General features: G+C 38.3%; 1 protein-coding gene across 1 annotated transcript; it reads right to left on the bottom strand.

Moving 5' to 3' along the window:
• Nucleotides 1-116: 116 nt before the first annotated feature.
• Nucleotides 117-10216, bottom strand: LOC129456707 (mucin-5AC-like). Its single transcript, XM_055225782.1, has 12 exons — nucleotides 10162-10216; nucleotides 9388-9429; nucleotides 9279-9312; nucleotides 8624-8825; nucleotides 7731-7843; nucleotides 4524-4695; nucleotides 3711-3820; nucleotides 2628-2799; nucleotides 2420-2529; nucleotides 1674-1845; nucleotides 1174-1283; nucleotides 117-953 (listed from the first exon to the last, which is right to left on the bottom strand). Exons 2-12 carry the CDS (start codon nucleotides 9397-9399, stop codon nucleotides 838-840), a joined length of 1323 nt encoding a protein of 440 aa, XP_055081757.1. The 5' UTR covers nucleotides 9400-9429; nucleotides 10162-10216; the 3' UTR covers nucleotides 117-837.
• Between the last annotated feature and the right edge of the window lie 5211 nt (nucleotides 10217-15427).

Here is a 15427-nt window from a genome sequence, read left to right as displayed (position 1 = left end):
TTTATCTTTTCTTTAAACAATTGAATCATGTGTATATTGAGCTTCAAATATCGTATCTATTTGCATGTGAGGAGTGTAGGTAATACAGTTGTTGGAGAAAAAATATGTAATAAAAACTGAAGATGTGTTATTGTTTTATTAATTATAAACCAACCAAAGATAAACACAATATGTAGAAACATGGATGTGATGGTTTATTGATGAAACGCTGGATATTGTTAAATGGTAGTTGTTTTTTTTGTTGCGATACAGTGAGTTCTTGGGTGTAGTCACCAACAGAAATGATCAGGTTCAACATTTGTGCCTTTACCTTTTGGATATTCCATGGCAAACTGCAATGTAATCAATCTGAGACTATGACATCGTCACATAGCATCTAAAAAACACCAATAATCTCTCTAGTTTAAACTGAGCTGGAGACAGGTCAGACTTCTCAGGTGGAGTTTGCTATTTACCTGTCAGACTGCGGATGTGGTGACCCGGTTTATGGTTAATATCTCTCTATTAACTGGATCTGTCCATATGAAACAAAAACTGATACAAAGTCAGCATTTAACAAACTAAAGTGAATATATTATGCACATTTGCCCCCAAAGATGTGATCGTTATCAGATGAAAGGAGGTAAAAGGAATAGTACGGTTGTTTTTGGATCCATCCCTTAACATATAAGGTTAAACATTAGTAGAGCATAAGTTATATCCCAACTTATGTTCTTTTAAAACAGTGAATCTCCCATAGAGTTATATAGGCTCCTGCCCTCCAGCTGAAAATATGACACTGGATTCTTATTTCTTATTATTACACCATTAACAAACAGTGAAAACAGAAAAATGTCTTCAGGGACATGGTGGGTTATTCAGCGTTTCGATGTAGGAACCGCCAGAGCTGCTGTAGCACACCTTGTAGTATTTACAAAACTGATCATTCTGCTGACCGCCATTAGGGTCCACAACTGCAAAACAAACAAAAAAAGCATATGTGTTTCTTTGCAAAATAACATGAAACGTTCTATAAAGTAATAATATCTCCATGGAGACAAGTGAGTGGCAAACCCTCCACCAGAAAAGTAACATCGTCCATTTTTATCTTATGTATTGGCAGATGGAAACTCGTTAAATCTGATTTTTGTATTAGGTTCCCATCACATAAATATGACTTTAGACTGATCTTACCTGACTTGCAGAAGTCTTCAGGACAGAAAAATCGCACTTTGAAATCTTCACATCTTTTGCCCGCTGGCTGTTTTGAGTTTTCGCAGATAAAGCCGGTGTTTGGGTCAGATCTGTTTAAATATATACTTGGAATTAGGGATCATAATAAGAAAAATGATTCAAGCTTAGCAACTACTGGACTGTGGTTTTAGGATTAGAAGTTACATACATTATTAGCTCATTATGAATTGTTTATGCTTCATTAAGGCTATTAAAAATGTACTTCAAAGCTCCGAAAACAAAAAAAAATTGGACAAATTTGACCTTTACTGAATAGTTTCTGTGGTTTTGATCAGTATCAGAGCATAAGACAACATAGCAAAATTCAAGAATCTACAAATATTTCGTATCTAAAGTTAAATCTCATGATATAAGATTGAACAGATTAAAATTCCTTCCGAAATCGAGTTTAAAATTGACAACACTTCTTAAGATATAGCAGTATCAGAAATTATACGTACGCAGTGATCACGTTTCCAGTTGAAGCCACGCTGTTCCCAGATGTAGTTTGGACCTCGATCTGAAGAGGGTACTCGCAGATTTTTCCTGGATTTTCTTGAAGAAGCAATTCCAGATTTTCCCAGTCTCCTTTTCCACTGGGATTGTCTCTGTCGAACCATTCAGTCCAGCAGCCTGCAGTAGACAACAGAACTCTTCAGGATAATGACTATGGCTTGTCCCCAGCAGATGGTTGAACAGATGGAGATGTGTACTAATCTTTAAGTATTCATTATTTTCAAAAGGTGTGATTTCTCTATTGTGCCTCCTCCCTCCAGTTGAAATGTTGAAAGTAATTTTGAAGGACACATATTAAGGATTATGTGTAATATTGTTGGTCTTTAAAGCTGCCATCTGCAATCAATTATGGGCTTTATAAAAATGTCTACCTTTGATGTCACAATCCAGGGGAAATTGAAATGGAGTGATTTCTGTGGCTCAGAGACTCAGAGCCTTTATGTTATTCCACTGTTAAAATATTTTTTTGCATAATATGTGTCCTTTAAAGTGGTACTAAACATTAAATCAACTATTTTATTGTTCTCCAGTTTAGCAGCTGTATCTGAAATGTGTTTGGGGGCGGAGTTTTGGTTTTTAAAATGTAAAGTCATTTGTGTTTAGTTTGTATTTTTCAAGTTGGCCCCACTGTCTACTGAGGAAATAGATGAAGCATTTACTGTAATAACATTTTGACGGCAAACAGATTTACCTTTTGATTCACAGAATTCTTCGGGACAGCGGAAACGGACCTTATAATCTTCACACAAGTGCCCGTTTTGGTCAGCGTTCTTGCAGACAAAGCCGGTGGATGTGTCAGATCTGTTATATAAAAGAAATATTAATTCAGAATATTAATATTTTTCTCATGTTATTTTAGTTTGGCAGTTTGCTTAGCACTGAATTAGTATGAAACTTACATAGCAATCGTGTCTCCAGTTGACGCCACACTCCCCCCAGATGTAGTTAGGACGTCGATCTCAAGAGGATATTCACAGATTTCTCCTGGATGTTTCAGATAAAGGTCTTCCAGAGTTTCCCAGTCTCCGGTTCCACTGGGGTTGTCTCTGTCGTACCATTCGGTCCAGCAACCTGCAATGGGCCAATCAAGATTTTAAAAAGGTGTTTACGAATATCACTAAGAGATTTGAAAATATTTTTAAGAATACAGTTGTTTTATAATATTGGCATATAGTTTTTCAAGAAATAGGAATGGGAGGTGTTCTAACTGCTCATTGTCTAGGCCTAGAGAAGCGGAATAGGCCTTTTTTTAATCCACGCACAAACTTTAATTGTGATGCCTAGTGATAGAACCAGAATTTTGCAGTCGCGAGGCCCCTTTTTGGATGGGCAGCTGAAGTTTTTGAAGTTCCATTCGAGGTCGCTTGTTGTTCCATAAAAAAGCTTTTATCGTTTGAAGATTTTAGAAGGGATGTGTAGGTAGCATTTATATTATGTACAGCAAGGCGAGGGAGAACATTCATTTTTATAACTGCTGCGTGATCCATCAAAGACAAAGAGTGGTCCATCTAAGGAGGTCAGTTTTTTCATTTTTTGCAATTGCTGGTGAGAGATTATTTTTAATTAACCTACTTAAATTTGTGGAGAAGTATATACCGAGATATTTAAACCCATTTGTAGTTACCTTGAAGGGGTGAAAGCATGTTACACTGTATGTTATATCTCCAATTGGAAGAGCTAATCATTTTTCAGAATTAATTTTGTAGCCAGACAATTGGCTAAATTCCCTAATAGTCCACAAATGTTTAATCCACAAACTTGCCGTATTAATCTTATGATAATCTCTCAACTGACAACTATCATGTCTTTGGGGAACTTCTAACCAGTTTTATTTTATGTGGAGAGAAGAAAATACCCATCAGATTCAAAATAAATGATGTCACTTGAATGCTACCTACAACAAATTAGCATTAGCATTAGCATGAGGTCTGTAAAATACTGTTAAATATTGTAATGTTCAGCGTAAGAAAGATCTATCTCACTTTTGATCATGCAGAACTCGTCAGGGCAGTAGAATCGCACTTGGTAATCCTCACAGGATCCGTCTTTTTGGTTTTTGTTTTCACACACAAGACCGCTGCTTGGACTGGCTCTGTGAAAATCAAAACAAATGTATTGGAAATATGGTATTCTTCTTGTTTCTAGTCTTGAAATGACTTACAGTTGTCATTTTAAAGGGCCCATATAATGTGCGACATTTACTGTTTTCTTATGTTACTGTTACTGTTTTCTTATGTTTATTAATTTCTAAATGTCGCTTTAATTTACTGTTTCTTAGTAACAGTAGAAGAAGAACGTTTGACAGGAAGTTGTTGCTTAGGCATTGCTTCAGCAAAATGGCCGCTCTTCAGTCCTGGTGCTTCTTTATTTGGTGTTTGTTGAAGCATTGTTGCTTTTAAAGTTTAAAATGAGTCTGCACGTTTTTAGTGCGGGATTGTTATGCAAACTTGGTCACCAATTCATATGATAATTTTCTTTGATAATTGCTACACTAACTACTTAAATTCATTGACTTTATGTATGTTTCTTATAGTTATTGGACAGAATCATACAGATAACTGTAAGGAGGGATCAAAGAAAGCCTGGGAGAGATCATTAGATGAATCAAACATACATGGACGACATCTTAAACCTCTTCAGGCCTGTTTTTGATGATTGGACACCGTTATAACATGGGAGAAAGCTCCAAAAGTTGACTATGCAAACTACCCTCTCTTTAATAAACAATTTGTTCATTATGAATGAAGTCTTTCTTCATCATTTAGTGTGGCTCAATAGTTAGAACTGTCACTTACACAGAAATGACATCCCCGGTGGACTCCACACTCTTCCCGGAGGTGGTCTGAGCCTCGAGGTACAGGGGGTTCTCACAGATTTTTCCTGGTTTCTCCTTGATGATATCGGTCAGAGTTTCCCAGTCTCCAGTGCCTGAGGGATCATCTCTGTCAAACCACTCTGTCCAGCAGCCTGCAGCAAACCACATGTTCATTAATCCATTAGGATCTTTCCTGAAGAAGCCAACCTGTTTCATACAGGACTTGCAACCCAAACAAAGACAAAAATTAAAGCTCAAGAATTTGAAATCTTCGAGGTATTTACATCATTTCAATTGGAACATATTTAAAGGTGCACTATGGAACTTTTCAGTCACCTGCTGGTCTCCATGGTGATGCTATTGCTTTGTCTGACCTGTAACTTGTACTGGTGGTATCAACTGCTTGTCTCTGTGGAATTAGATACTGTTAATGCTACACTGTGGAACATTCTACGCAAAGAAATAACACCTCCCTGGGGACAAGCAGGTGATGGATCCTGATGAAGTTCCTGAAGTTATATAGTGCAGCTTTAACATATAAAGTAAAATTAATGTTAGTTAAATGGATAAAGTTTGGCACTTAGGTGAAGAGGTTAGTGAACGTGGTGAAAATCATTTTGAAGAGAAGCTCGAGAGGCTGAGGAGGCTGATGCATCTGCTGCTGTGGTGGAAATTAGGCAGAGGAGATGCAAAGAGCAGAAATATAAACAGAGGAAAGAGTGGATTATTATGACTTTGAGATGTGGTTGAAAGCAGGCTGCACAATTTATCATGAGCAAATCGAAATTGCAATTTGAGGTGGCACAGTTACATCATAAAGGCTACAATTGTTTAGATCAGTGGTCCCCAACCACCGGGCCAGGTACCAGTACGGGTCTGTTCCACATTTGCTACCGGGCTGCACAAAAGTAGTAAATAATTTATCAGCCACCGCATCTTCTCCGATGTAACTTTCACCAGTCCCTCATCTAGACCAGAAGTCCTACTTAAATATGGGCTTAAATATGGGTTTGTCGTTACAGGTGAGTCTCACGCGCCGAGTTCGCTCTGCATAATATGTGGGAAAAGCAAACGAGGCAATGAAACCTTCAAAACTGATTTGGCACATGGAGACTAAGCACCTGGGATTAAAAGATAAGCCTTTAGAGAGTTTTTTGTAAGTAAACTGGGCGAATCGAGCATGTCTGTGCACTGAAAACCTTACTACCCTTTCCAGCATCTGATCTGTGTGAAGGGAGCTTTTCTGCAGTGACGGCAGCCGAGACAGAATTATGGAGCAGACTGGACAAAAGAAACACACTGCAGATGTCATTGTCTCCCATCACTCCTAGATGGGACCACCTCAGAAACAAGCTCAGGACTCCCACTGATTCAGCAGTATGGTGAGTTGTATTTTTTCTGCACTGAACTTATTTTTGCCATATTAATCTGCCATGCGTTAATGGCCGGTCTGTGAAAATAAAACCTCCATTATTTCAGTCCATGGCGCAAAACAGGTTGGGGACTCCTGATTTAGATAATAGAATGGTCCTCTGCAAGTGGCAAAATATCCTATCTTTATAGAAAAATCTTGTTGTACCTGTATTTTAGGCCTCAAACATGTTCTGAAATGCACGGGATCTTTGAATGAGTTTAAAGTTCAGATATCAGTCTCTCAAAGCAGTTCAGAATCCTACTTTTTGAATATATATCCAAAATCTAACCACCAAAATTGCAATTTGTTTTGTTCAAAGAAAAATGTAGCAGATAAGAACAGAAACCAAGATGAAAATGCCTCAGTTTCATGAAAACAAACCAGAAATAAAGTAAAACTTAATCTGATTTTAGTACGATCTTTTAAAGTTTTCCTTTTTCCCGAAGGTTTGGGGTCATCTCTGTCAAACCACTCAGTCCAGCAGCCTGCATCAGAGCATATATGGACCGTCCTTTTACCTGTTTATCTCCACTCTTCATCTATACTGTTAAAGGTGCACTGTGGAACTTTTCTGATGGAGAGTACACCACCTCCACTGAAATTCTATTGCTTTGCCTGGATTGTTCTACATTCTGGCATTAAAGTGCATATGACAGGATAAACTACAAATGTGTCTACTTAGCATAATTTGTTTCAAGATTTTACTAAAAATTGTTTCTGGTTTTGTCATTTTGGTGAAGGTAATAATTTGACTTCCTGGTTGGACGACAGCAGCAGATATGACATAATAAAGCATAGACTGTATAAAGATGTGGACTGAGTGAGTCTGACGTCATCCACAGCGTTCGGCTCCAGTCAAATGAAGCTCATCGCGGCTGGAGCAGTTATAGGGGTGAATTTGGAGCCAAGTTCCATGTTTGTAATTCTGTCCTCGAGTATCATGGCGATCATCTGGAGTGATACTGATGAACCCGCCCGCACTGCTGGTTTGCCATGCTGTCGAGGGCCGGCCCAGCCTATAAGCAGACTAAGCAGCTGCTTAGGGCCCCCAAGAGCCCATACATTTATGTTGAAAATAAAATATCAAGTTTTATTGGACACAGGGCTTGTGCGTTTGCAGCAGCCTAAATATCCCTCTTAAACAATTACATTTGTTTTATATCTATAGTAGCAAAATATCTGCTGCTGCTACATTTGTTTTTGAGCCAGGCACAGGTGAGGGCAACTACACTGGTGCAAGGACCCGACATAATGTAAATTTAAGTCCACTGTCTCCAACTGGAACACATTAAAATTCACCAGAAACTTGTCTAGAATTCTTAATTCCCCTTAAATGTTTCTCTACTGTTCTTGTGACTGTGGTAGTTGTGACATTTTGGATGTTTTCAGTCTGATGTTGGTCAGATAAATACAAATACAATTGATCAAGGTGATGAGTCATAATATTGTCAAATGTGAATCACCAATAGCTGAGCAAGGACACATTCGCTGCCGTATCATAAACTGCTACTTGACAATTGAATGACGAATATTTTCTACAGGTACTATCCCACCAAAGTCATAATCATAAAAATATATGAATCTGTCAAATGCATTTTAAACACACCTATCTATCTAGAAAATGCCTTGAAAAACATGCATTCCTACTGAGAGCATGGTCGCCTCTCCACAGTTCTGACCTGTAACAAGTCTCCATGGTGACAAGCACTTGGCACATCCTCTACCAGAAAAGTTACACTTTGCACCTTTAAATGCTGGAGATTGTGGGCCTACCTTTGGGGTAGCAGAATTCCACTGGACACAAGTAGCGCACTTCATAATCACTGCACATCTTTGTCTGAGTTTGCTTATTGTTTTCACACACAAAGCCTGTGATCGTGTCAGCTCTGTAGAAGAAAATTATAATTATATCATTATCCAAATCGTTACAGCACCCTGAAATGAGCAAATATTGTGAGAAATGTTTGATTCCTGGTTTAGTCTTGATTTAGTCCTGATTAAGTCCAGATCGAGCCCTGCTGTAAATAGGCTTGACAACTCTGACTCCCCAGTGTGGAACATTATTAACTCAGAAAGCTGGAGGTTCAATTCCTGCCATCTCTGCAGTAGAGGCAGAACGAATAGGATTCTGTTCAAGGTTCACATTTTAATCCAGGAGAATTAACAAAGATACTGAAATCTAAACTGACAAACTAATACAAGGTGAGCCTGAGTGTCTGCACAGGTGAGTCTGGGTCTGTCTGGGTCTGGGTCTGTCTGTCTCTATTTCTCCTCTGCCACCAGAGCGTACAGTCATCACAGTGTATTTAGCCACAGGTGAAAGAAATTGAGCGTGTGTATGCATTTTTACGGGTCTCTGTTACTTGAAGCTTGTTGTCATAGAAATAGTTGTTTGATCACGTTGCTCATGATGTTTGGAGTGAATGATGTGTGGTGTTTGTGAACATGGACGACCCAAAAGTGAAGTAAACAGAACTAAATCTAGTTCCACTGGGGGGCGCTCCACAGAACACACTGATGTGTGAAAAAGGCCTAAGACAGGACCTAAGACACACACACACATACACACTGTTCTTTAGTCCTCCAGGTACTGCCCGGTTTAGCAGCTCTATTTAAAATGTGGTTGTGGGGAGTCTTATGTGTCACTTTTTCTCTTAGGTACGCACGCAGTGAAGATGTCCCCGGTTGAAGCCATACTGCCGCCTGTCACTGTCCGTACTTCTATGTCCAGTGGATTGTCGCAGATTTTGCCCGGGGTTTGTTCACGTTGAATAGCGAGATTCTCGAAGTCTCCATTTCCTGAGGGGTTGTCTCTGTCGAACCACTGTGTCCAGCAGCCTGGATAGACGCTGCTCTCCTGGTGGGTCGCTACATGACACAAAACAGTAAAACTATTAGATTTTTATACATTTGAAAAGTTACTTAAGTTGTTGTAAATGTGCTGACTTTTGGTGTCGTTGGTGAAATATTGCCCTATAACCAACCACACCAGAACAATCATATTTACCATATTTACCATTGCACTTTAGTTTGACCTGTTCTGAATTTCATAATTTTATGAATATTAAAGTGGAAATTAAGTTAAAGCTACATAATAATGTTACTGATCTGATCTCCATGGAAATGTTTCTGCTTTACCTAGAATGTTTCACGTAATGGCATTAAATTTGTGTCACTGTGGAAACATGCAATTAATAAAACATCTCCAACTGAAAACATGCACGATAATTTTGATACGTGGAGGATTCAAGACAAACATCAAAAAGTTACAGTGTGCATCTTTACTGAAACACTACAGACCAATAGAATTTTGTGACTTACCCACGAGCAGAGATGCAAACAGAATGGTGACCACCTTTTGGGAAAGAGACTTGTGTTCATTTACAAATGTAAGGAGAGTCATAGAATATTAGTGGTGGTGATTCTTTACCTGTGCCTTCATCTTTGCAGGTGTTGTTTTCTTCTGCTCAATCTGTGTGAAAGACAAGACAATGGAAAAAGAATGTAAAGAGGACACTTAAAGGGGAGGGGAGGCCGGTCGCTGAGGTCCTGAGAGTGTGAGATGCTTCATATGGCTCTCACATGTGGGAGATGTTCTTTGGTGCTCGTCCATGGACAGACTTACACACAGGTGCTGCTTTAAAGTCTATTCTTATGCTTAGACTTATGCTTACTTAAATGCAACCAAGTCTGACAGTATACCTTTGATACCTTTGCAATGTTTTTAGGTGGTAAAACGCTGCAGATGTTATTAATTTGATGTGGCTGTTAAAGTTCAAGTCTGAGTCCATTATTACCCGTAGATTTCTAGCCTGATTTGAAGGTTTTAGAGAGAGAGAGACTGGAGGTGACTGCTGACATTTTCTCTATGTTTTTGTAGCCAAAGATGATGACTTCATGGCATAGTGAGAATCTTTCATGTGATGATATTCAGAATTCAGTTACTTCTCTAACAGATTGTGTACTTGATCACAAAATAGTGGCTATCGAATATTGTGAGAATAGTATTCTGCACATACGTAGTAATAATAGAAATGATCAGGTTAAGCATTTGTACATTTAATAATAATAATAATAATAATAATAATAATAATAATAATAATAATAATAATAATAATAATAGTAATAATAATAATAATTTAGACATTGTTGCGTTGGATCTATTTAGAAAAAATAAAATGAGTATAATGTATTTCAAACTCACCTGAAAATAGAAGAAGAGTCTGCAGCTCTGAGCAGACGACTGTGCTCCGGCTCTTTATATACACCCTGAGGCTCTAGTTAACTCCCTTCATTTTATGCAACTGATAACTGTAATAATACCCTGCATCCGTTTAAACAGCCATCCTACTTTTAATTACCACGAACCATCCAACAATGCAACACGACCAGTTTTCTATCCCTCAAGTGTCTTATTATCTTATTAATGCAAATTGCTCAACATACAGATCATCAGCTGCACTCTCCAACAAGACAACACTGAGACAAACCTAGTCATAAATATTGGCATTCATCTTCTTGCGGATGTTGCCTTGGGCGCCACCAGCGTTATTATTATTGTATTATTTTGCTTGAGGCTGAGATCTCAAGAGTTTTTTCTTGTTAGATTCTATTACCCCCTGCTTTTAATGAAACTGTATGTAGCCTGCATCTCACAGTTTAAAAAATGTATTAGAGCCTTAGCCTGTGGACAGAGACACATACATGTCTTTATCACTTTTTATCACTCTATATTGACCTTCTTCACTTTTGCTTTTAAATTGTGGGTTCTTTGTAGTGGCACTTCCGGTTAAGAGTGACTCATATTCATTTCAATGGAGAATTTGGGAAAAGTTTTGCTGCTAAAATCTGATATAAAGTTGGTTCATTTGTGTAAACTGTTCAATGTTCATGGGACCAATAAGTCAACACTGCCCCCTTTCTCTGGAAGGCTTTAAACCCACTTTGTAGTCCTTGTAGAAGTTATTTACTGTCAAGATCAGCAGCTCCATGCAAAATAATACAACCCGAATGGCAATGGTGACACTCACTCATGGACAGCCCATACTGCAGCAGTAAAAACACTTATGAGCGATCGGCTGCATGTGCTGGGGTTTAGGTAGTGAGGATTTTGGTTTGAACCAACTGGATTTCAGCACTGAAACTGGCAACCCAAATGTGACTCATGTGAGGCTCATTCTGCTTTCTGATTGGATAATTGTCTTGAACCAAAACAACAGAGTTTAACAACTTACCCATGTTGTCCAATGTAATTAATGTAACTAACTAAGAATAAATCAGGATTAGGATTGTTATCAGTAAAAGCTGGGGACACAGGTAATGTTTGTAGAATTTAAAATAAAATTCTTTCACACAGTTTGTTATTTTAATCCATTATTCAACCAATGACAATGACTATTCTTGTGAAATTAGGTCAAAAAACAAAAGAAACCCTATCAAATAAACTGTATGAAACTCGATTCATTTTCTGACTATGAACCTGAAAAAGTTTGAAATCATACTGTCAACAAGATCTGATCTTATCTCGTCTTATCTTATTGTACCATGAAAATGAGATGTCCATTTCAAGTACAGGTGAGCCCTGACAGCTCAGGTGACAGTGACACCCACGCAGAGTCAGGTGACACCCGCCCACTTACAGGTACATGTTTTCCATTTGAGAAATATCGGCTCATTGTGTAATATGTAACCTTTAGACACAGTTTCCTTTGGGTATCCTCAAACCTGAATGATCTTAACTTTTCTTTTTTATAAAATAGTAATTAAATGTGTAAAAGCAGAACTTGTCTAATTATAAAACATTTAATAGATCAGAGTCACAGAAACAAGCTCCAACCACCAGTCACAGACACACCACATTCACAGAAAGGTGGTGTCTTGCCTAACGACACAGAGTCTGAGTGGGAATCGATCCTTATAGCTTAAAAATAACTTTAAGTCATTTCTCCATATAGCTGATCTGTAACTTGACCTGACATTACCTGCTTATCTCCATGGAGACAGATCAGGTTAATACCATACAGTGAAACATTCCAGGCAAAGTAATATCATCTCTATGCTGCTACATCTTTCCATCAGTAAATACAAGTTAGTAAATCCATATTCACTTGTGACTTGAGACACTTCAAGTAACTTTGGGACATGTGCCTCACTAAATGGCTCTTAGTGAGCCATACATAAATATGTATAGATCAGAGGATCTATACATATTTATGTTTTATGTATTTTTAAAGGGACAGTACATATTAAAAAAACAGGAGCAGACAGGAGCAAGAGATAAGCAAGAGAGGAGTGATTCATCGCCACAGACTCAGGAGTAGAGTTGTTACATTTCATCATGTCAGGTGAGTTTAGTTGATTTCAACATGTTTAAGAATGTTTTAAAATCCTTTTTATAGTGATGTTATAATGATGGTGGTGTGTTTATCAAATAACTTCCTTTAACAGGCACAGGTGACACCCACCCACCCACGTACAGGTAACACTCATCCAGGTACAGGACAGGTGACTGCCAGGTGCAGGTACATGCTGTCCATTTGTATGAGAAATAGATGAGCTTGTTGTGTGAGTTTAAGAGGCCCCAAGAATAAAATAATCTACCTGTTTGAGCATGTTTATTTTTCAACCAATGTTTCAGAGCGTTCTTGAAGGTTGAAAAGGACCCACAGTTCCTGACATGGGCAGGTGATGTGTTCTATGACTGTGATCCTCTGATAGACGTCACCGTTTGGCCAAATTTGGTCCTGCGTCTCTGTACATTACCGCCTCCTCTGGTCAATGCTCTCGTGTTCACTCGGTCAGTCATTTTTTTACTTATAAAATCCATTAATGTTGGAGGAGCAAGTCCATTTAAAACTTTAAAAATAAGAAAAGCATCAATAAATACATGGTAACTTTCAAGATCCAAAATTTTATACTTACTTAAGTTATTACAATAGTGATACTGTAGAGGCTTTTTGTCCAGTGTCTTCAATGTTTTTTTGAAGAGGGACTTTAGGGGCTTCAGGACAGCCTCTGATGTATGAGACCATGTGGAATAGCAGTAAGATATGGGACTAAATATCATGGCATATACGCCGTTGCTGATTCTGTCGTCAGATAAGGTCTTATATGTTTGAAGTTTGAAAGATTTAATTCAATTATATATGAATTTTGTTTTACATGCTGTTTAAAATTTAGGTTAGAGTCAAAGACTACCCCAAGGTATTTAAATTGTTCAACCACATCTAATCTCTCCCCACTGACCGACACAGATGGTTGCTCACCCCCTGCTGGCTGTCGAGAGAAAAACATACAGACCGTCTTTTTAGTGTTGAGATGCAGGCCAGAGTCATGGAGCCAGTGGGACACCGGTACCATGGCACCCGAGAGCACTGCGGCAGCTTCATATTTTGTTTTTGCATGAGCGTACAGTACAGTATCATCTGCATATAATTGCATTTTTACACTCTTACAAATATTTGGTAAATTGTTGACATATAAGCTAAATAAAATTGGACCCAATATTGAGCCTTGTGGGACTCCAGCTGAGCAAGTGAGTAAGGCTGATTGCGAATTTTCAATTTGTACGGTTTGTTTTTTGTCCGACAGGTAGGATTTCATCCAGCAGAGGGCATTGTTAGAGAAATTAAAATATGTTCATTTGTCAATAATTTGACAAATTAACATATTTGGACCTTTTTGTGGATCTCGATGGCCTTCTTTGATCTGATCCAGCACCTTCAGATAACCCTGGCCTCGTTCCAGTCCTTTTGTCCCTTGCCGTGGTCGGATTTTAGTTCAATTCATTTTTGTAAAGCCCAAAATCACAGCAGCAGTTGCCTCTTAGGGCTCAACATGGGAATTAATTTAACCAACAGAAAGTTAGGATTAGGCTGATTTCAGATTTTCCTGTTCTACTTGTTCTTTTATTGCTCTTGCTTGTGTATTATTTGTCTGTTTTTTTCCACACTCCCTTTGATGTTCTTTTTTCCATGTTCCACATGCTGTTCCTGTTGTGTCACATGTGTGTTCCGGTTGCATCCTGTCCCTTGGTTTCACAAATAACTGTCTGAGTTTCGTTTGTGGTTTGACCGGTGTATTGATGTTGTGTTTCGTCATAGCTCTCTGTATCTCTGTATATTCTGTGATCCCTCGATGTACAGGAGTGTGACTATTTCAGGTTTTTTGTATTATATGTGCTCTTTTTCTTCCCTTTTATGTTTTTCTCTGTGTTTTGTGCCTGTTTTTTGCCTTGTGTAAAATTCATTGTTTTAGTTCCACAGATTTATGGAACATTTTCTCTGATTTGTCATGACTCTGATTTGTCTGATTTGTATGTCAGTATGTGCAGTGTTTGTTTAACACCTCATTATAATCTTAATGACTAATCCTCATAATTGCTGCACGATCCTGTTTTCACTTGTCCTCGGTCAGGAGGACAAGTCCTATATACGACATTGACCTCAATATTGCTCCACAACAACTGAAACTTTGACTTTTTACAATTTCATGTGTTTTATTGAACCTTGAAAAGCATGCCCTCTCACTGAGATCATGTTTCCACAGATCTGACCTGTAACTTGGCCTGTTAGTGTTACCCATAGAGATAGATGCACTTTTAAATCATGTTCCAACACTTTGGCTAGGACTGAAAACTAAACATAATGGAAAATGTAAACTTCACATCTGCTGTGCATATCGGGAATATTTATATCTAAAACCGCATTTGACTTCAGGACTGTAAATGTGAAAAGGGAAAACAAACTTAATGTTTTGGGCGTAAAACCATATAAGCTTGTGTGAGTGATGTGTTTGAGCCTCCTGGTTTATCATAATTATATAGATCATGTTTAAAATGTGTTGCCCTTGCAGTTAATTGCAGTTGTGTTGTGTTGGTGTGGGTGGTCACCACACCCAAAACACACCTGCTGCAAATATGTCCGTGTTTTATTGTGGCCCAATTACCGGTTATAAACATATTAATCATAAACTTAGTAGACTTTATTTTTGGACAACCAAACCAAACAGGTTTCCTGTGTACATTCCCTGATAAAGAGCCTGACACTTTGTAATGGAGATTAATTAGACCTTTTGACCTTATTTGGCCCCGTACACTTTTGCCTCTGACGCTTCAATGCATTTTCTTTGTGGCATTTCCGGTTAAGCAGGAATCTTTTTCATTTGAATGCAGAATATGAGAAATGTTTTGCTGCTAAAATCTGATATAAAGTTGTGCTGATTTGTGTAAAAAGTTCACGTGACCAACAAGTCAATACTGCCCCGACTCTCTGAGGCTCTAAAGTGTCTCCGTCCTGACAGAACTTATTTACTGTTGAGATCAGCTCCATGCAAAATAATACAATCCCAACAACGATGGCGGCGCCCACGGCAACCTCTGGGATAAGGTGAAATGTTTTACCTAGTATGTATATGGTATTACGAGTTGTTATTTATGTCTGTGTAGACCCCCAGTCGTCCAGGTCTGATCC

This window comes from Periophthalmus magnuspinnatus, chromosome 13, assembly GCF_009829125.3.
Source record: "Periophthalmus magnuspinnatus isolate fPerMag1 chromosome 13, fPerMag1.2.pri, whole genome shotgun sequence".
Taxonomy (NCBI): domain Eukaryota; kingdom Metazoa; phylum Chordata; class Actinopteri; order Gobiiformes; family Gobiidae; genus Periophthalmus; species Periophthalmus magnuspinnatus.
This window is presented reverse-complemented; position numbering and strand designations above follow the sequence as displayed.